The sequence below is a fragment of the Caretta caretta genome, chromosome 7, assembly GCF_965140235.1.
Source record: "Caretta caretta isolate rCarCar2 chromosome 7, rCarCar1.hap1, whole genome shotgun sequence".
Lineage (NCBI taxonomy): Eukaryota > Metazoa > Chordata > Testudines > Cheloniidae > Caretta > Caretta caretta.
Window position 1 is genome coordinate 43,649,132 of NC_134212.1, and position 22,629 is coordinate 43,671,760.

Consider the following 22,629-nt stretch of genomic DNA (forward strand, 5'->3'; position numbering starts at 1 on the left):
CACAAGCATTTGATTAGCTGAATGATTCAGGATCACATGGTATTTCACAGAACTGCTGTGATCAGTCCATCTTCCAAGATTCATCCATGCCCAACAGGGGAATGTAGGTTTGGGTGTGCTTGAACATCTTGGAACCACTCCATTGCTTGATAATTTGCCCTCTTGGTAGGAGGCATAAATGCACACCATGTCAATGGCATTTTTTCTCTGTCTGTTTCTTGGAAAACAGCCACCAATGTAGCTCTGAAAGTGTCATAATGTTTGGTCTTCAAATGGTAAACTTGGCATGTGAATGTCTTCAGTGCATATATGACCTCATCAGTGACTGTATCAGCCGTTCCAAGGACCTTCAGAGTGAGGAGAGAGTCTTCGGAGGCTGAACCAAATCTGGTAGTGTCATATCCTGAAAGGACATGGAAATCTTGCTGTGCCGTGGCTTTTCATGGTCCAAGTGATAGGAACACATCTCAGAGGGATATAAAACAATTCTGTTCCCCAGCAGAATCTTGAGGAAGTTTTGGGTAGTGTCTCTCGAAGAGCACTGGGACATCTGTTCTAATGCCAAAATGCACATTTCAGTAGCACCTCTCCCCATGGCATTGATGGTATGCAAGATAATTTTAGTGTTAGCTTCCTTATGGTAACTAAGAAGAAACTCCACTGAACAGTGTGAGGCAGCAGCTTCATTATACCATATGATGATGAAAGTCTTTCAGCAGTTCTTCGCATGAGTGTTCTTTCTGCAGGGTACGTGGTTAACCTATACTTCATGTGAGTATGAGACAGTAGCTTCTTCATTATGACATTGGCGATGTTCATGGAGTCAATGATTTTTGTATCGCGGGGGTTCTCAAACTTCTTGCACCGTGACCCCCTTCTGACAACAAAAATTATGACAGCACCCCAGCAGGGGGGGATTGAAGCCTGAGCCTGCCCAAGTCCCGCCACCCAGGCAAAGCCAAAGCCCCACCTTCCCCGGCCGGCGTGGCCAAAGCCCAAGGGCTTCAGCCCCAGGCAGGAGGCCTGTAACCTGAGCCCTGCTGCACAGGGCTGAAGCCCTCGGGCTTGGGCTTTGGCCCTAGCAAGTCTAAGCCAGCTCTGGTGACCCCATTAAAATGGAGTCGCGACCCACTTTAGGGTCCCTACCCACAGTTTGAGAACCACTGTGGTATTGGATGGGTGCAGTGCCATGGAGCCACTTCTTTCTGGTAATGTTTTTAATTGATTCCTCTGTGTATATGTCAAACACAAGGTGGACTTCATCATAGGTCTAATATTTACTCCTTGGCCTCATAATGAAGTGTTCAGCCAAATCTCAGCAAGCGTTAAGTTTCTGGTTTTTCAAGAGTTTGTACCTCAGCCGTTCCATCTATGATTGTTATCCTGAAAGGGGTCTGCTGACATAAGGTGCTGGTCGTCATATTGTCCGTAGGTCCTGTTTTAGGAAGACTATGCAAGATGCGCATTACTTTGCTTTTCACCTGACATACATGCATTGTTCCGTCACATTCAAACATCGATTGTACTTTTAGAGTACTTTCCCAAACACTCATGTAAATCAACAATATGCTGAGATCTGGACATAACCAGGAGATGAGCGAACAATGACCCTGTGGTTAGCTCTGGAATAGTCTCTGCCGTCTTCACTCTGCCTCTCTTCTTTGCATTTGAGCACAGCTTTAGTTTGTTCTTCTTGATTGGAGCCCATAGATTAATGGAGCCTTGGATAATTCTTTGGCTATTTTTGAAGGCTTCATAAAAGTCATGACCCAAAGTATCCATTGGACTGACATCTTTAGCTATCTCATCACTGAAGACTGATTTTAGTCATGATATTAATGAACTCTGGTCTGTCATATGCAAATGGATTGCCATAAGCTCATCCTGTAGCTTTAAAATTGTCCCTTCTTGGCATATAACAGCATCTAATGAGTTTAGATGGAGCTTGGTTGTTTCTGGGGAAGTCCATCCCAGCCATGCTTAAATGTTCTGGAGTTGTCAGGAAAATCCAGGAAAGAGCATTTGGATGCTGTCTTATGACCACCATCTACCTTTCTCCCCCGCTCTCCCCCCCCCCCCAGGACTTTCTGTGTTCTGTTTTCGTGTCCTCGGCCTTCATCTGAACTAAGTGCACAGAAGGGAACCGGCAACACCACCAAGCGTTTAACTGCATCCTCCATGGTGGTATTCTCCAAAGATTCAGCTGCTAGTTGGTACTCTTTGCCTCCCCATTGATGCCTAAAAATGATCAAGACCAAAGTAGAAACAAGGATTTTGTAATAATTACTTTGGGATTGTAATTAATGATACTTAACTATATGCATACCATTCATGGATGGATTCCAGTAATTTCTAGCTGAACGCTGACATCTTAAACAATGCCTCATTACAACTATTCTGGCATAATAAACAAAGCTGATGATCAATACAAGTAAACCCCCTTTTTTTTGCCAATGATAGCAAATCAACTTGAAGCACTCCTTCCATTTATAGTAATCTAACATTTTAAAAAATTAATAGGGGGTATCATGTTCTGAGCATTAATTGGTAACACAGTAGCCAGTCAAGGGCCACAGTTTAACTTTGTGAGGGCTGCATGTTTGATATGCTTGTTGTAAAGTATAATTTTTAAAATTGATTTTAAATATTTTCTCTAATATGTATCTGCATAATTGTTCTAGGTTTGTCGTGTTTGGTACCATTGTATTAGTGGGAGAAAGGGATTTTGAATAATACCCAGCTTGACCAATTTCCAACAACAGTGTACTATCAAAATTTCTACCAACTGGAGGACCTGTGGCTGGGAGACAGTGGGGTGGGAGGGAGTGAATCCCCCCACCATGCCACAGGGGGTGACACCACTGAAAATATGATTCTGTAGATTTTTAAAAATCAAATGACACCTGCTTTACCTTTCTATCATGAACTTGCCAGTGGAATTACACATGGTCCCAGACTAAACATAGCACAAATTTCATAGAATCATAGAATATCAGGGTTGGAAGGGACCTCAGAGGTCATCTAGTCCAACCCCCTGCTCAAAGCAGGACCAATCCCCAATTTTTGCCCCAGATCCCTAAATGGCCCCCTCAAGGATTGAACTCACAACCCTGGGTTTAGCCGGCCAATGCTCAAACCACTGAGCTATCCCTCCCCCCAATTGTCCGACTCTGTAGCACACTTGGCAAAGCATTCAGTGTAGGTTGAAACAGAACAGGTGAGGTTTAATGCTAGTTAAATGAGTATATGATGGTGTATGTGCTTTAACTAGTTTGTTTTGACTCTTGGACTTAATGCTTAAAAGCCCCTTGTGTTTACTTATAAAGTTAAATTGTAAAAATGTTCTTGTTGAAGCTTATTTTGTCACATACTTCAAAGAATCAGTGCTTATAGTACAAACTACTGATTCAATAAAATGCCTAATTCTACACACACACTTTTTTTATCTATAACAGGAAAAAAAAATAATCCGTTGTCTGTCTGATGATGAGCTAAGCTCTTCCACAAGCTCCACAGATAAGTCAGATGGAGATTCCAAGGAAGGGTAAGTGTTTTCTTACTTGCATACAGACATTCAGTAGTCACTGACACTGCAAATAAGTACCTTATTGTGCTTTAACTTGGTGTGGAAAACTGTGTGTAGAAATGTGTTTCTAAGGATGATGCATAGTGGGGTTATGAAGAGCTATACAGTAAAAGAATCAGATACCTTTTGTTCGTTGCTCTTTTGTGACATACACTTCTTTATCTACTGTGTTTAACTTCTTTGTGTGTGGCTGCTGTGCCTCCAAGTGCTGTCATGAATGCTTTCCAGGAAATTGATTTTCCAGCATCAAGGAGAGGAACTACTGTCAGGAAGCATTGAGAACTATTACTTGGAAAGTTGTTAACATGGTTTTCCTGACATTGTGGGCTCAGTTGAAGTATTTATCTAGGATCTTGTCTACATTTGGCGTCTTTCTTAAAATCTTCCTCCATTGTACTTCCAGTGGTGGTAATGCTAATGTAGATTGGATGTTGGTGGCTGGCTGGATTCTTAAACTTTGTTGTTAAGACTTGCTCAGTGCAAAGGTTAGATGAAATGATGCTAAAAGCTCCTATGCCTTATTGCATTACTACCACAACCAATGGATCTGCATAGCAACAAGAATTTAACACAGACTACATAACAAGGCCTACTTAGATCACAAGATTATGGAAAGTCCACATTGACTGCAAAATGGAGATTGGCATTGAATTAGATTTTTTTCCCCCCCTTTTCTAGAAAAAGCAATACAAATGAAATGAATGATTTGGTACAGCTAATGACTCAGACACTGAAAATGGATTCTAAAGAGAACTGTGAACACCCTTCAATCCTAACCCCTGCATCAGAGTTCAAGCTTCATAGGAAATACAGAGACACTCTCATCCTACATGGAAAAGTATCTAATGAACCAGAAAAATTCAAATTTGAAGAATTTCCTTCAGGTCTGTAGCTCTGTTAATGCTTTAAAATAGTGGTTATAAACTGTGGTCTATGGACCACCAGTGGTTTGAAGAGCACTTGCTGGCGGTGCACAGGAAGCTGGCTGGTCAGATGCGGCTGTTCTCCTTCCTTCTGTTACACATGAAAGCAGCTAAAAATTAATTACATTTTTAATATCCCTTTTCCATTTAAGTAATTGCTGTAGTTGCTACAGGGATGTTATTTGCTTGACAGTTGGAGGGGAGGTGCTCCATGTAATTGTGAATAAAAGAGAAGGTGGTTCATGAGGTAATCTATCAATATGTGACCCACACTATGAAGGTTTTAAATAACCATTTAAGATCTAAAATTGTAGATTTCAATGTCTTAAAATACAACTTTAAAACTTCCAAATAATTTAGTTGCTGTAAAGCTTTGCAGATCACCTTTAAGGCTTAATCTTTAAATGGGACTCAACTCAGCATCTTAAAAACCTGGGGCTTTGTGCAGATGCAGGAGTCGCTTGCAGAAATCCCATCACAGAATTGGGGCCTGTCATAACCATACAGCTAAGGGTAGCCTAGAATTCCGCCTTACCTGTAGGGGGTTAAGAAATAATCTGGTTGGCACCTGACCAAAAGGACCAATGGGGAAAGAAGATACTTTCAAATCTGGGAGGCGGGGGCTTTGTTGGTGTGTTCTCTGGGGAAGCAGAGAAGCATCAGGTTTTAAGATTTTCTCCTAAAATCATCCTAAAACGAGTCTCAATATTGCAAAAAGAGTAAGTAAATAAGGCAAGGCGTGTTAGATTATCTTTTGTTTTGCGCTTGTGAATTTTCCCTGTGCTAAGAGAGAGGTTTATCCCTGTTTTTTGTAACTTTAAAGTTTTGCCGAGAGGGGAATCCTTTGTGTTTTGAGTCTGATTACCCTGTAAAGTTACCTTCCATCCTGATTTTACAGAGGTGCTTCTTTTACTTTTTTTTCTTTATTATAAAAGTTCTGTTTTTTAAGAATCTAGTTTAGCTATTTGGTTGGTATATTATTCTCAAGCCTTCCTAGGAAGGGAGTGTAGGGCTTGGGGGGAGGGGAAGGGGTATTTTGGGGGAATAGGAATTCCAAGTGGACCTTTTCCTGAATCTTTGTCTAACTCACTTGGTGGTGGCAGCAGTACCCATCCAAGGACAAGGAAGGATTTGTGCCTTGGCGAAGTTTTTAACCTAAGCTGGTAGAAATAAGCTTAGGGGTCTTTCATGCGGGTCCCCACATCTGTACCCTAGAGTTCAGAGTGGGGAGGGAACCTTACTGGGCCTTATTTTGCAGCTGCAAGTGGTTCTCTAATTTTGCAATGATAAATGCAAGTAAATCATCGTTTGAAATTCGGCCTTCACAAGAGTGGTCATATTCTGAAATGCTACTCTAAAAATGGCATCTTAAGGTTTGTTTTTGACTTTCAGAGTACCTGTGCACTGGAATAAAACACCTGTGATATAGCTGTGGTTGGCCCAGGTCAGCTGACCCAGGGTAGTTTTGCAGGGCTAAAAATTGCAGTGTAGATATTCTGGCCTGGCCTGGACCCCAGATTCTGGGATCATTGCACCCCCCCCACCCCGCCCCTTGCAGAGTCCCAGAGCTCGAGCTCAGTTTGCAAGTCAAAAGATGGACGGAAAAAAAATCGGCTTGGAATCTGAAAGTCTCAAACTGTTCTTCCTGGCTCATGTGTTGTAAGTAACAAGGATTCTAGTTACTTCTCTTCTGGTGATTGAGAAAGCAGAATTGAATCAAGATAACTCTCCCATAGTTATGGCGGTTCTGCAAAGATAACAGGAGTAAAATGTATTGAAAGCGTTTGTCTCTATAGTCAGTGAACATGACTCTGTGAATGTACAGGGAGCAAATTTTGGTCAGTGAAGTGCCTTTTTACATGGTCAGTTTTTCTCACATAGCTGCACTTTAAAATTTATACAGCTGCTGTTACTGGTACTGGAAATCTATAACCAATTTGAAGGTGCTGGAACAGTGGCTTAAATTTTCATAGAATCATAGAATATCAGGGTTGGAAGGGACCTCAGGAGGTCATCTAGTCCAATCCCCTGCTCAAAGCAGGACCAATCCCCAATTTTTGCCCCAGATCCCTAAATGGCCCCCTGAAGGATTGAACTCACAACCCTGGGTTTAGCAGGCCAATGCTCAAACCACTGAGCTATCCCTCCCCCCCAATTTAATTTTTCTTAAATTGCAATCTCTTCTGGTTTATCAAGTCCTTTTCTTTCACATGTTAATGCAGAAAGGGGATTTAGGGTGCTAATAGGTTATGTCTTTCAACCTTGAATCATTGGCTTAAATCCAGCCTATGTCAGTTGTGGGAGCCATATTACTTTGGACACTGAAATCATCCAAAATTAAAGTTTTGACACTTTCTGTTTTATTCCTAGTGTAGACCTTCCATTATCATAAAACTACATTCATAAGTGGAATCCCTTGTTTGCAGTTTAAGCAGAGAAATGAAGGCGTGAAAGGTCAATGAGGCACACTGCTGGAAGACTGTACTGCTGCCTGTGCTATTCTGTCCTATATATAAATACAATACTTACGAACTTTTACAGTCATTTTTTTTTCAAATGTAAAATGATTGAAGTGTTTTTTTACCTCTATATCAGGGTTCTCTACATTGTATGGCTGTGAAACTTGTTGTAGAATCCACCTTTTGCCACACAATTGTTTTTCAGAACATCAACTTAATTTTTAAAAAATATTTCTACCATTATGATTACAAAGAACCTTCCAGACATGATTAGAGTATACACTCATACAGTGATGTCTGTCTGAGTCTGACACCCTGAGCCCTCTAAGACCTGATTTTGCAAACTGAATCTGTATGAACCTTGCACCTGCATAGAGACCCAGTAGTCACCTTCAGATGACTGACCTATTTAATTGTATTTCTGCTGACCAGAGACATCCAGTTGAGGTGCCTATTCCACAATCCTAAACCACCTTCCAGGCTTTTGCTGGTACCAACCACTCTAAGTACTTCTAGTACATATAAGGTGACTGTTAATATTGTCAGTGCAAAAATAGTTAATTTTATTATTTTTTTAGATGTTTTATCTGGTCCTGAAAAGATCAGAAGAATGGTTGAAATTCTGAGGTCTGATGTGGTGCAAGGGCTGGGAGTGAAACTTCTAGAGAAAGTGTATGACATCATGGAGGAAGATGATGAACTGAAGAGAGAGGTGAGTGTCTTTCCTACATATTGTAATCAATTGTATTTGCTTCTTTTTTCTTCCACACAAAAGGTTAAATGAGCATTGTTTTTACTTTTATATCTTGAGAAACTGATCTGATTTAATGATATAGGCTCTGATCCTGCAAAGACTTAAGCACATGCTTAATTGTTTGCAGAATCAGTATCATACTCATGTATATTGACTACACAAATTACCATGTTATACAATGTAATTGATTCAGAATGTAAGAAGGGGAGCAGCCTTGAATTCTTTGATCCTACTTGGAAGTTGATAGCAATGCCATATACCCTTATCTTCCAATTGGAAAAGGTACAAGAGATTTGACTACTTTGACATTAATCTATTAGCATATCTTCATTATGCATTCAACTTTGAATGGCCAAATTCTGTCTTCTGCCTTCACTGGAAGTTATGCATGTGTATTTGAACATGTATCCAAAGGCAGAAACTGATCCTTCTTCTTTGAGTGCTTGTTCATGTCAATTCCAATCAGGTATGTGCACGCCACGTGCACATCACCTGGAGGATTTTTCCCTTAGCAGCATCCGTAGGGTTGGCCTGGGTGCCCCCTGGAGTTGCGCCTCATGGCACCCAATTTAGGGCCCTACTGACTCGCCACCTCCTTAGTTCCTTCTCGCTGTTAGTGACAACTAGCTGGAACAAACTGTTGCTCTTGCTTTACAAGCGTGTTTGGGCAGTGTCCACTTTTCATGTTTATAGCTTCTAGTGTTAGCAATCAGTCAGTTAAGAGCTACTAGAATTATGAACTATTAAGTTTTCTTTTGGGGGTTCCCCCCAACAATGCTTCCCCGGTTCTGGGGTATGACTCGGTCCCCAGGGGTTCAAGCTCTATGAAGACTGTGGAAAGTTTATGCCTAAGAGCGACCCGCACTCTTCCTGTCTGCAGTGCCTTGGGGAGAGTCACCAGAAGGAGAAGTGCAGAATTTGCAAAGGGTTCTGCCCTAGGACCTTGAAGGACCGAGATCAAAGACTCAAGATCCTTCTAATGGAGGCAGCACTCAGACCGCAGTCTGACCCAGGATCAGCAGAACCCACACCCAGCACCTCCTCATCCGTGCTCAGTGCTCCGGCACCGACGGTGCACAAGTCAGTCCTGAGGAAGGACCCCAAGGAGTCATGGCTCTGCCCACGGACAGTCTTCTGTCAAGCAGCGGTCTCAGTCCCCGGTGCCCCACAAAAAGAAAACGCTGGGGAGGGGTCGCTCTCCCCCATCCAAGCCCAAGGAGCCTGCGGCAGGGAGATCCAATTTGGGCAATGTCACCTCGCCTCCTCCGACTCCTAGGGTCTCATCAGCTCCTCCCCTCCTCCCCTGGGGTACAGGAGGCTGAGTGGCTCTTCTGGACACCCTGGGCGAATCGTCAGAGCCAGGGACAAATCCAAGGGTCAAGGTCCAGGTCCGCATCGGTGTCTTTGGCGTCCCTCCACAAGCATCGTTGGCAGAGGCACCACCAACACCTCTACCTTTGCCTGCAGCATCGGCACAGACTCTTCCAACATTGGCATCATCGGCATCGGCAATCTCGGCACCGCCAGCATCGGTGCCGATTATCTTAGTTCCAACGGCCCCGGCACCACAGGCTATGGACCTGGCAGCACAGCAGTACCAGGTGCCGCGTGACTCCCTGGGTGCTGAGGGGAGTGAGCAGGGCCCATTGCCAGGACTTTCCTCCTCATCCTCCCCAGACGAAACCATGGTGGGGACATAGATGGCCCCGGCCTTGGAGGACAACAGGGTCCTGCAACATCTTCTGCGACAGGTGGCCCAGAACCTACGCATCCAGGCAGAGGAGGTGGTAGAAGACGCTGACCTGATGGTTGACATCCTCGCCTCCTCCGGACCCTCTCATATTGCCTTGTCATTAATAAAGACTATTACTGAGACCACAAAGACCTTGTGGCAGACCCCCGCATCTCTGTCCCCTACGGCCAAGAGAAATGAGAGGCGGTACTTTGTCCCTTCAAAGGGATATGAGCACCTATATACCCACGCACTTGCCTATTCCCTGGTGGTTGATGCAGTGAACCAGCGTGAGCGCCAGGGCTACCAAGGCCCCTCCCCTAAAAATAGGGACGCTAAAAAACTAGACCTTTTTGGGAGGAAGGTCCACTCTACTGTCCCGCATATCAAACAGCAGGTCATCGTTAGCAGATACTTGCAGAACACCTGCGGCGCAATAGCCAAGTTTTTGCTGAGCTGCTGCTGCAGGACTCTCGTGCAGAGTTCTCGGCACTGGTGGTGGAAGGAAAACTGATTTCCCAAGCTTCTCTACAGGCCGCATTGGACGCGGCAGATGCAGCCTCCTGCTCAGTGGCCACAGGGGTTGCAATGAGGAGGAGTCCCTGGTTGCAGGTCTCTGGTCTCCGCTATGAGGTCCAACAAACCTTCCAGGACCTCCCCTTTGAGGGTTCAGCCCTATTTTCCGATAAAACGGATGAAAGACTCCAGTCTAAAGGACTCAAGGACCACCTTCAGCTCCTTGGGCCTCCATACTCACACCACTCAGCGCAGGCACTTCCAGTCGCAGCTTCCCTCATGGTTCTACCAATCACAGAATCAGCAGGATGCTCCTCGGAGGAGGAATAGGAGCGGCAGGAGAAGACAGCACCCATCCTCCAGCTAGGGCTCTGGCCAGCCCAGCCCAACCCACCTCCCAGCACCAGACCAGCCTTTTGAGGGTGTGGTCAAGGACAGTGCACCAGTACAAGAACTGGATCTACCCCGACTTACCTTTTCATCCCAACTATCCCCTTTCTACCGTGCATGGTAACGTATCACTTCGGACTGCTGGGTACTCTGCACGGTAGAGAGAGGATACTCCATCTAATTCTGTGCCCTTCCAACCCCCTTTCCTGTCCTCCTTCAGGGACCCCTCTCATGAGCAAATCCTTATTCAGGAGATGCACTTGCTCCTCTCTCTAGGGGCAGTGGAAGAGGTTCCTCAGGAGCAAAGGGGCAAGGATTTCTACTCCCGGTATTTCCTAATACCGAAAGCCCATCCTAGACCTGAGAGAACTCAACAAGTTCCAGAAGAAGCTCAAGTTCCGCATGGTCTCTTTGGCCCCCATTATCCCCTAATTGGATCCAGGAGACTGGTATACCGTCCTCTACTTGAAGGACGCATACTTTCACATAGCAATAATTCCATCCCACGAAAAATACCTCAGGTTTGTGGTGAACAACAACCACTATCATTTCACAGTCCTTCCTTTTGGCCTGTCAGTTGCTCCTTGAGCGTTCGCCAAGTGCATGGCAGTTGTGGTGGCATTCCTGTGCAAGCGGAAGGTACAGGTGTTCCTGCACCTCGATGACTGGCTGATCAAGGGCCACTCCAGGTCTCAAGTGGAGGCACAGGTCAGCTTCATAAGAATGACATTTGATGAACTGGGTCTCCTCCTAAACGAAGGGAAATCAACGCTGTCCCCTGTTCAGAGGATAGTTTATAGGGGCAGTGCTGGACTCGACACAAGCCATGGCATACCTCCCAGAAGCCAGGTTTTGGTCCCTGGACGACGACATATGGGGTCTCAGGCAGTTCCCCATCACTAGAGCAAGGAATTGCCTGACGCTTCTGGGACACATGCTGGCTTGTACCTACGTAGTACAGCATGCCAGACTCAGACTTCGACCACTTCAGTAGTGGCTGGCGTCAGCGTATCGGCCAGTCCGGACAGGATTATAACCCTGCCTTGCCCGGTACTCGACTCCCTCCTGTGGTGGCTCGACCCACAGGTAGTAGGTGCAGGGGTCCCCTTCACCATCCCTCAGCCATCACTCTCGGTGTGACAGATGTGTCAGACTTGGGCTGGGGGGCACATATGGGAGATCTCAGAACACAAGGCCTTTGGTCTCAGGCAGATCTCGCTCTCCACATCAATGTCAGAGAGCGGTGTGCCTGCCATGGCAGACTTTCAGACCCCACTTAGCAGGGAGATGTGTATCAGTCCTGACAGACAACACCACGGCAGTTTTTTATATCAACAAACAGGGGGGTGCACGTACCTCTCCCCTGTGCCAGGAGAAGCCCTCCTGCTGTGGGACTTCTGTGTAGAGCACTCAATACACCTGCAAGCATCATACCTCCCTGGAATACAGAATGAGCTGGTAGACCATCTCAGCAGGTTGTTTCACAGCCACGAGTGGTCCCTTTGCCTGGACATGAAATCAATTTTCCGTTGGTGGGGCTTTCCCCAAATAGACCTTGTTCCTTGCGCAACGCAACAGGAAGTGTCAGCGATTCTGCTCCTTCCCGAGTCACAGTCCGGGCTCCATCACGGACGCGTTTCCACCTTTACCTCTCTTTCACAAGGTGCTCCTTAAGATTCGCAGGGACTGAGCTTTGGTGATATTGATAGCTCCAGCCTGGACCTGCCAGCACTGGTACTCATCACTCCTGGAAATGTCCATGGAAACCCTGGTCACCCTGCCACTCTTCCCAGACCTAACAATACCTCCAACATCCAAACCTTGAGTCGCACCACCTCACAGAGTGGAAGCTCCATGGCTGAATGCAGTGGCGCTCTCCTGCTCTGATCAAGTCAGACAAGTTCTTCTTGGCAGCAGAAAATCTTCCATAGGAGCTGCCTACCTTGCCAAGTGGATGAGATTTTTCAATCTGGTCAGAGCAGCACCTTCCGTCCCCAACGCTCGCCTCGGTGCCGCTTATATTGGACTCTCTTCAGCAGGGGCTGTCCATGTGGTCAATAAGGGTTCACTTGGCCGCCATCTCCACCTTCCACCCAGGTGCAGAGGGCTGTTCAGTCTTTGCAAATCCGATGGTCAGTTGTTTCCTTAAATGTCTCGATAGGCTATACCCGCAGGTCCGGCAGCCTGTCCCGGCTTGGGACCTCAATCTGGTCCTTTCCAGGCTTACAGGATCACCATTTGAGCCCTGGGCGATATGCTCCCTGCTCTCTCTCATACAAGGTGGCATTTCTGGTAGCGATAACCTCAGCTAGGAGGGTGTCTGAGCTCAGGGCCCTAACATCAGAACCCCCTTACACTGTATTCCCTAAGGACAAGGTTCAACTCGGGCCTCACCGAGCTTTCCCAATTTTACATCAGCCAGGACATTTTCCTCCCTGTATTCTACCCTAAGCCACACTCCAGTGCCAGGGAGCTAAGGCTTCACTCATTGGCTGTCCGCAGAGCGCTAGCCTTCTACATCGAGAGAATGAAACCATTCCGAAGGTCCATCCAGTTATTCGTGGCGGTGGCGGACAGAATGAAAGGTCTTTGTCTCCTCTCAACATATCTCATCATGGATCATGTCATGCTTTTGGGAGTGCTACAACTTGGCAAATGTGCCCGCTCCTTCAGTCACCACGCACTCCATCAGGGCTTAGGCCTCCTCAGTGGCATTCCTGGCGCAGGTTCCCACCCAGGAAATCTGCAGAGCAACAACGTGGTCCTCCATACACACTTTCCCCACACACGATGCGATTACCCAGCAGGCCAGAGAAGATGCGGCCTTCGGACGAGCAGTGCTCCAATCAGTGGAAGACACTGACCCCACCTTCTGAACTTAGGCTTGTGAGTCACCTGATTGGAATGGACATGAACAAGCACTCAAAGAAGAAAAAATGGTTACTCACCTTCTCATAACTGTTCTTCGAGATGTGGTGTTCATGTCAATTCCAATACCCACCCTCCTATCCCTCTGTCAGAGTAGCCAGCAAGAAGGAACTAAGGGCGTGGCAGGATGGCAGAGCCCTATATTGGGCGCCATGAAGGCATGATTCCAGGGGCGCCCAGGCCGACTCTACGGACACTAAGGGAAAAATTTTCCAGCCGGCGGACATGCGGCGCGCACACACCCCTGAGTGGAATGGACATGAACAACATATCTTGAAGAACAACAGTTACGAGAAGGTGAGTAATCATTTTTTCATCTTCCTACTTAATGTAGACCTTGGCTACAAATTATTATACAGACAAGTTTAATCAAAAATTCCAGTTGTTTTAAATTTCACACCTTTTAATTCTGGAATTCCTTTCAAACTATGGCACTTTGGAATATGCTCTTTATCTGAGCCAACACTATGATTGTGTTTAAATGTTAGCAGCTCCCCCTTTTGATTGGTCAAACTTTTCATGTGACATTTTTATTTAAAGGTGCTTTGGTATCTTCAATGTAAGTCTATCAAGTAGCAGCATTCATGTCTCTGATTAAAAAACAGCTGACTATTTCTTTTATGCTTAATAGTTGCACTTACGGGAGCACATGAGAGAGAAGTACACAAATTACAGTGTAAAGGCTCGCCATCTGAAGTTTCTTGAAGAAAATGTTAAGTTTTGACCAGGTGACTTAACTGGACCTTTCTTCCCTTAGAGCTGTTGCAGAAAGGCAGCAAGGACCTAGTTTAGAGGTTGTCTGATAGATTGAATTATCTCCATATTCTGTATAGACTAATTTTGTGGTACTTGTATTTACCCATGGATTTTTCAGATCCGGGTAAAGAGGTAAACTGGTCTTGATAGAGTGGAATGCTTATGTGCCTGTGCACAGCAGCGCATCTTTGATACAGCATTAGTACTAGTAATGTTTTTATATTAAAATGTGAAAGACTATTACCATATATACCCGTTCATAAGCCAAATTTTTTTTAGTAAAAAAGGAAAGCATCAGAGAAGGAGGTCGGCTTATGAATGGGTATAGAGAGGGAGAGGTGGGGGACGGCCCCTCCCCCACAACAGAGGGAGCAAGGAGAGGCAGCACAGCCAGAAGGGAAGAGGTGGGGCCAGAATCTCTCTGCTTTAGGCCCTCTCCCCAGCCTCCGAAGCAGCTGCAGCTCCAGGGCTGGCAGGCTGTGGCCGCGCTGCCCGGTCTGGCCTCCCAGAGCAGGCTGCGGCTGGGCCAGAGACAACATCCCCTGGCGCTCCCCAGATAAGGTGGGAAGGGATGGGATGGGGTGTAGGGGTCCTGGGCTAGAGTGGGGTCAGGTGGGGGGTGGTCACAGGGGTTACTCCCCTGACCCCCAGCTTCCCCCCCCCCCAAAATTTCCCCACCAGTTGCTGTCCCGGCCTCTCAGGGTAAGCAGCTGGCATGCCAGGACACTTTATTTATTTAGGATAAACAAACCGTCTCGGCCTGCCAGCGGCTTATCCTGATAGTGTGGGAGCCAAAGTTTGTTGGCCCCTGAATTATAGGCTCGACTTATGAATGGGTCATAAAAATTTTCCATTTTTACTTAGCCATCTTGGGGTGGGGAAAGAGGTCGGCTTATAAACAAACCGGCTTATGATCAAGTATATACGGTACTTTCTCTACAGGAGAAAAATTTGATATTAATTTGGATTTTTACTTTACACTACTTGCCTTTTGGTCTCTCACTGAATGAGTGTTCTATGGATATGAAATTGTTTCTAGAAAGGACATACTACATTTTGTATGTAAACTAATACAAGATTTAGTTCTAATTTTTTTCAGTAGGTTTCAGTCATACTGCGTCTTACTATACTACCAAGTGACTGGGAACATTTGCTAAGGCTATAATTTGGGATTATTAGAATTAAAATGTACTGAAGTTAAGACCTAAAGCTCCGTTTGGCATGGAGAGCTGATTGTGATTTCTATAGCTGCAAAAACTCACTGCAGTTTCTACAAATGGCTTAAAATTTAAACTGTTTAAAATACAATAAAAAGATGGACAAACTCCTTACTCTTAGCCCTTGGGCATCTTTAGAGATCATGTTCAAGGTTTAGATTAGAATTTTGTTTTCTCCAACCAAAACAAATGCACATACTAATTCCTTTTCGGAATGGAATAATGATTAAAGAAAGACTAGGTACATTCAGATACATTAAATAGACCAATTTACCATTTCATTTGTCAACTTGTCTTATAGTAAGTTTATTTTGTATACTTTATGTTCTAATGTTGACAGAACGTGTTCTGAAGGTTTGTAAATCTTTGATTTTTTTAAAGGGATAATTAAGCCAAGGATATCTGAATTTTGTAAAATAAAACCATATTCAGTAAGTCTGCAAAACATCCAGTTTCCTTAATATTCTTAGTAGATATTTTATCCTACAGAATAGCTCATGTAGAGAAATGCTGCAGAATAAAAGTGCACTAGACTAGGTGATTTCACAAAATGGTAGGAGGTTCAACTCAGTTGTTCTCCACATCCACTGCAGCTGCTGCATCTCCCTCAGTCCCGCTGTTCTGGGCATGTCTGGTTTATAGTTGACCTTCAAGCTACGAGGAGCAAAATCACTTTTAATAATCAAAGACTAGAGTGTTGGTACAGAAGATGGTTTGAACATCTAGAGCGCACACTAAAGAAGAGAAGAGGCAGCACTCTGACTAGATTCCAATTTGGATATTTACATTTTGCTAAGTAAGTAGCCCCACCAGTTTCTGTTGTGTTGGTATTCATTTCCTCTCCTAAGCCATTCTGTAGTGTAGCAATTCCACTCTGCACCATTACACAGTTGCTGCATGTAGAACAAAGTAATCTCTTAAAGTGATAGTTTTTTAGGCTAAGGAATTTAATCACTTATAAAGCAAAGTTGCTGTGTTTCAGTAACAGAAAAAAAAATCTTAGAAGGACTTGTCTCAGTGTTATGCTTCATTTCTATGTGACTCCAACTAAAATTGCTTGAATTCATGAATAAAACTCATGTCTTCATGATTTGAAACTTTCTCCTTACCACCAATCAACAGTTAATTATCTATATCTGCCCTATTCACAACCCTGTTAGCTTTGCTGCAACTGAAATTCTCTTAAGTAAAGTCTTCCTAAAGGCCTAGTTCACATTACCTCATTCTTGCCACAATACAGATACTAGAGGTAGGCATATTTTACTTATGTACACACATACATTCACATCACATTAAAAAGGACTGATTCTCCATACATTCACATCACATTAAAAAGGACTGATTCTCCATAAAAAGGGAGACGGCAATTCACTCACAAGGACCAGAAAGACTTAATTCCCCTCACCTTCTCCAGTTCTACACAGGAATCAAAACTTGTCCCTGAATTCTATGTAATACATATACTTAAATTTTCATCCTTAATATACTTCGAAAATTTTGAGCAGCCATGAACTTGCAAATGCAATACGCATATCTAAGTCAGCTGGTTATTTTACACTAAACACCTTTGTTAAATGCACCACAGCTACTTCAGCTGAAATATTTTTTACTGATACCAGTATTTTAACTCAAGCTATTTCCTCAGTTTTCTTAAATATACTGATTAGTTTACAGGCAACATTACTTACAAGTGAAATACGAAACTGCAGAGCTTACAAGAAGCTAGAACATGTCTAAATGCACCCTGAAATGCATTTATAATTTAAACCCATTTACTTTTTACTTCCCATTTTGCTTTCTAGCCAGAGGTAATCTGCATGTTTTTCCTCAACCCCAAATTGTGTTCCTTGAGTTGGATTGTGGTATACTGACAGTAGCAAATAATCTCTAAAGTACTAAGAAAAGGAGGTGTCTCACACTGGGAATATCATAGAAACCTTTAATGAAGCAAAATTCTCCAATGTTACATCATGAGGGTTCATGTTCAACTTTTAGTATGCCTTTTCAGTTTTCTCTCTGCTGGCTTCTTATCTTCTGTTCCCGACTCTTGGACAGGTAGCCATTTCAGAGGATTGCGGCGGTACATAGGCCATGGAGGGAGTGTTAGCTTAAAAGGAAGGAAAAGTTTAATTATATAACTCACTAACGCCAACTGAGTCTAACATGTAATTAGTACTGTTACTACTACACAACCTTCATTATGTGGACTTGCAGTATCAGCTGAACAAGGTCTGATTTATTATCAAAATATCACTTAAGATGAAGGATTGAAGAGAACATCTATTGGTGAGCTAAGCCACTAAATCAGAAGTTTTCTATACTGGAGTCCCTGTTTGTTTACATCAGTCTCTTAGGACCGGAACTGGACTATAAGAAACAAGGTACATTGGCTAAGCTAAGTGGAGGTACAGGACTAGAAGAACAGAGGTCAGAATGAAAGTGCATTGGTGCATAATGTAAAGTTTCTATTGCATCTGTTTGTATTATGCTCGTCTAGTCAATACTAGACTACCTGTATTTAAGCATTCTGTTTCAGGTAAAAACAGCACTTGATGAACAGGCAACTTAGTTTTGGAAACTCATTAGTATTTTTAGTAATCATGTAGTAATTTAGTAATTAATTTTGGTCTTACCAGGCACGATAAAGCAAACCCAGCCATAACTATATAGACAGTCCAACCAAACTGTTCAGCAATGTAGCCACAGATAAAACCAATTACCTAGAAGAAGCAATACCAATTTTAATAAAATAAAAATCTAATGGGCATTCCCAGAACAAAAATGATTGAGTTAATTCTGAAAAATATCCCATAAACAAGGAAAATCAGTTACATAAGTTACAAAACCACTAAATGTTAACAAGTTGGGAAATTTACAATAATTCCAACATAATCCTTAATCTTAGTTTGACACACCCAATGAGTATCTGTAGTTTGAGATCAGTGTTGGGATAGTTGGACTAAGTTATTATATATGAATAGTCTTTGTCAACTGAGTAACTTCACAAATATAACAGTAAAATTAGATGTTGGTTCAGTATGGTAAAATCTGAAGTACAATTTTTATGTGGAGCTATTTTTCTAATGAATAGGCATAAGCGGAACAGGACACGAGTAAATATTTCTCTTAAATATAGAGGATAAGGAACGGCTTTTATAATGAATTAGTGTCCAATTATTATGGAGAAGGTGTACTTGGCTTCATGTGAGACTAAGATGTAGGAGAGGTACAACAGCACTATGTTCAATGAAAATTAATTACTGCCGGTTTGAGCCTGCAGTTTATACTGGACACTAAGCTGGTCTGTCTAATATGAACTGTTTTTGCTTTTGATATTGAAGTTCTGTAGCTTTTACTAGAAGGGAAGATATGGAGGGTGCGTATATGGCCTCTGGATAGAACAGACAGGTGAAGTTGTTTTTGGAACCTCAACATGAATTTCCTGACTCCATAACTGGAGTTTTCTGAGCTACTTATATATTTTCAATCTATATTTTGGCTATACCTTTACTTTAAGAATGATTTCTAAATAATATACTATGTACTTAATGGCCCCTTCTCTCAGAGGGCCTCAAAGTGCTTTAAAAACTTTAGGCATAGCCACATCTCATGTGGGAGTTCAGAATTATTCTCCTTTTACGGGGGGGGGGGGGGGGACTGAGGCAGGTCACACAGGAAGTCAGTGAATGTGGTGGTAGTTGTATGACCCCCAGAAATTCTATGCTATAGTGTTTCTAACTACGGCTTTCAATTAATCACAGTTAACTCGTGTGATTAACTGAAAAAAATTGTGATAAAAAATAATCTGTTTTAATCGCACTGTTAAACAATACAAATTGAAATGTTTTAAATATTTTTGGATGTTTTTCTACATTTTCAAATATTGATTTCAATTACAACACCGAATACAAAGTGTACAATGCTCACTATTTTTATTACAAATATTTCCACTGTAAAATGATAAATATTTTTCAATTCACCTCATACAATCTCTTTATTGTGAAAGTGCAACTTACAAATGTAGATTTTTTTGTAATGTAACTGCACTCAAAAATAAAAATGTGAAACTTGAGCCTACAAGTCCACTCAGTCCTACGACTTGTTCAGCCAATCATTAAGACAAACACGTTTGTTTACATTTACGAGAGATAATGCTGCCCACTTCTTATTTACTATGTCACCTGAAAGTGGTAGCCGGCCTTGCAAGGTATTTACATGCCAGACATGCTAAACATTCGTATGCCCCTTCATGCTTCGGGTACCATTCCAGAGGACATGCTTCCATGCTGATGATGCTCATTAAAAAATGTGTTAAATTTGTGACTGAAGTCCTTGGGGGGAGAACAGTATATCTCCTGCTCTGTTTTACCTGCATTCTGCCATATATTTCATGTTATAGCAGTCTCGGATGATGACCCAGCACATATTGTTCGTTTTAAGAACACTTTCACTGCAGATTTGAACAAAGGCAAAGAAGGTACCAATGTGAGATATCTAAAGATAGCTACAACACTCAACCCAAGGTTGAAGAATCTGAAGTGCCTTCCAAAATCTGAGCAGGACAAGGTGTGGAACATGCTTTCAGAAGTCTTAAAAGAGCAACAGTCCAATGTTGAAACTACAGAACCACAAAAAAAGAAATTCAGCCTTCTGTTGGTGGCATCTGACTCAGATGATTAAAGTGAACATGTGTTGGTCTGCACTGCTTTGGATCGTTCTCGAGCAGAACCCCTTATTAGCATGGACACATGTCCTATAGAATGGTTGTTGAAGGATGAAGGGACATACGAATTTTTAACACATCTGGCCCTTAAATATCTTGCGACGCCAGCTACAACAGTGCCCTGTGAACACCTGTTCTCACTTTCAGGTGAGATGGTAAACAAGAAGTGGGCAGCATTATCTCCCATAAATGTAAACAAACACGTTTTGAGTGCTTGACTGAACAAGAAGTAGGACTGAGTGGACTTGTAGACTAACATTTTACATTGCTTTATTTTTGAATGCAAATTTTTTTGTACATAATTCTACAGTTGTAAGTTTCATGATAAAGAGATTGTATTAAGTGTATGAGGTGAATTGAAAAATATTTATAGCACAAATATTTGTAATAGTGAATACTGTACACTTTATGTTGTGTGTTAATGAAATCAATTTTAAAATTTAGAAAACATCCAAAACTATGTAAATAGTATTCTATTATTGTTTAATAGTGTGATTAATCGCAATAATTTTTTTAATCGTGGTTCATTTTTTTAACCGCTTGACAGCCCTAGTTCTAACCAATGTAGTATATAGCTTGTAACTGCTGTCAGGCCTGCAGCACAACAGTTTCAGTGGTTACAACATTAACTAGCAGATGGGAGTCCTGCAGTGTATGAAACTCACAGCTGTTACATTTTTCTGGAAAAATTTGGAGTGTGAAAGAAGCCTTAATTCTGGCATCTTTTTATTTGAGTGCTTGACCTTGCAAGCTTAATGTTCTCTTAATGTCTTTTTCCCCCCATCATAGAATATAGTGAAGGTATCATACTGAAACACCTTCAGTATTTGAGTATTTAACTATTAAGACTTTTCAATGGCATTTATAAAGAAGGTTGCAAACACTCCAACTTCTATGAAAAGTGAGGCAGACAGGTTAAGTGACTTGACCCAAGGCCGTGTCCAACAGAGTCAGAGCTACAGTTAGAACTTGTGAGTTCCTGGCTTCTTGCCCGTGCTTACTCCACTAAACTATGCTGTCACTTCAGAATTAAGGAATATGACATTGAATTAAACCGGAATCCAAAAATAACCGATCCTCTAATATCACTGCAATCTAACTAATTATATTTTGACGGTTTCAGAGTAGCAGCCGTGTTAGCCTGTATCCATAAAAATAAAAGAAGTACTTGTCTATTCCTTTTTAATTGTATTTTGATCATCATAGATTAAGTGTAACTCCCTCCCCCCCCCCCCCCCCCCAGTTTAAAGTCTCAAAGACAGTCTGGCTGATTTGCTTCAAGCTTCAAAAATCCAAGAAGATTTCAGGCCTTAATAAGTTTATTTTTAAAGGATGTCAAACAACTTTAACCATGACTCTATTATACTTACCGCAGAAACAAGAATGATCCCTTGAAAAATCTGTTCTGCTAGTTTTTGACCCTTGTAGTCCTGGGGGCAAAAAAATGGTTATAGTTATAATTACCCAACCACCTACACCAACAAGTAAACAATTCTTGCAGTGTCTGTCATGTATTCTTTAAAGAAATCTTGGTTTTATGCTGTAAAAATCTTAATTCCCAGCCTAGTGTCTCTATACCTCCACTGATAACACCGCAAAGAAGCAGGAAACTGCATACTTTGGACTGTCATTAAGAGTTAGGGACATCTGCACAGAAGCCCAAAGTCACATCAGTTAGTAAGAAGAAGGTTGCCTTTAAAATTACAGAAAAAAGTTTAATGTATTGTGCTTTTATGCACTTTTCTGTAAAGTCACACTGCATTTTTATAGCCCTTTGCAAAGAATCACCTCATGTTGATTCAATTTCTCATTTTATAAAACTGGGAAGTGGGTTCGCTTGCTGACAGTCTCATGCACTCTATAGCTGAGCCAGTACTAGAATGCCCAGCTCTCTGCTTAGAGCAGGGGTGGCCAACCTGTGTATTGACACTGACTCTGGGGCTGGAGCTACAGGTGCCAACTTTCCAACGTGCCAGGGGGTGCTCACTGCTCAACCCCTGGCTCTGCCACAGGCCCTGCCCTCACTCCACCCCTGACCCTGCTGTGCCCTTACGCTGGGTATAGAAACCGAGCTAGGCAGCACCAACCCCAGGAGAGGGAGGCTGATGCGTCCAGCGCAAGGCGGCCCCCGAAGCACTGGCCCGCTTGGTTCTATTACCCAGCCCGCGGTGCTCCCTGTGGGGTTGGGGACCCCCCTTACCATCTGGGTGGGGATGGAGCCGAATACGTCCAGCATGGTGCCAGCGACGGAAGTCACCTCGCCGGCTGCCTCCCCGGTCTCGCTGCTCTCCTCGGAATTGCCCGCCCCGCCCTGCGAAGCGCGGGCCTCGGAAACGCTCCCAGCCTGCGAAGGGGAGGCTTCAGACGCGTCCTGAGAGCCAGAGCCGGCCTCGGCCCGTGAGGTGGAGGCAGCTGCACCGGCCTTGGAAAAAAAGGTAGGTGAGGTCTCACGGGCGGCAGCCTCCCTACCGGACCGGCTGGCCCGCGTCGACACTCCGGCGGTGGCGGAGCGGGTCCGAGGTCGGAAGGTAGACGCTGAGCTGGCCGGAAGCAGCGCGGCCTTGCTCCGCCCCATCTCCCGTGAGCCTCCGGCGGGGAGCTGCCCTTGCTAAGCGCCTGAAGAATTGCACCGGCCTCAGCGGAGC

At 43.5% G+C, this 22,629-nt stretch overlaps 2 protein-coding genes across 15 annotated transcripts in view; one reads left to right on the top strand and one right to left on the bottom strand.

The window, feature by feature from the left end:
- The window catches only part of NEK4 (NIMA related kinase 4), a 41,391-nt gene extending 25,685 nt beyond the window's left edge, over nucleotides 1–15,706 (top strand). For 11 of the 14 annotated variants that reach the window (XM_075130591.1, XM_075130589.1, XM_075130598.1 and 8 more), the window contains 4 exons: nucleotides 3,456–3,544; nucleotides 4,265–4,470; nucleotides 7,547–7,680; nucleotides 13,920–15,706. In XM_075130591.1, coding sequence (XP_074986692.1) covers nucleotides 3,456–3,544; nucleotides 4,265–4,470; nucleotides 7,547–7,680; nucleotides 13,920–14,012 — 522 coding nt within the window. In that variant the 3' untranslated portion in view covers nucleotides 14,013–15,706. Of the gene's footprint in view, nucleotides 1–3,455; nucleotides 3,545–4,264; nucleotides 4,471–7,546; nucleotides 7,681–13,380; nucleotides 13,886–13,919 lie in introns of those variants that run through there. The other 3 variants (XM_075130590.1, XM_075130594.1, XR_012669297.1) reach the window with 3 other exon arrangements.
- A 1,480-nt stretch (nucleotides 15,707–17,186) lies between these two features.
- SPCS1 (signal peptidase complex subunit 1) lies at nucleotides 17,187–22,559 on the bottom strand. Its single transcript, XM_048857784.2, has 4 exons — nucleotides 22,185–22,559; nucleotides 21,355–21,414; nucleotides 17,895–17,981; nucleotides 17,187–17,368 (listed from the first exon to the last, which is right to left on the bottom strand). Exons 1-4 carry the CDS (start codon nucleotides 22,557–22,559, stop codon nucleotides 17,246–17,248), a joined length of 645 nt encoding a protein of 214 aa, XP_048713741.1. The 3' UTR covers nucleotides 17,187–17,245.
- Between the last annotated feature and the right edge of the window lie 70 nt (nucleotides 22,560–22,629).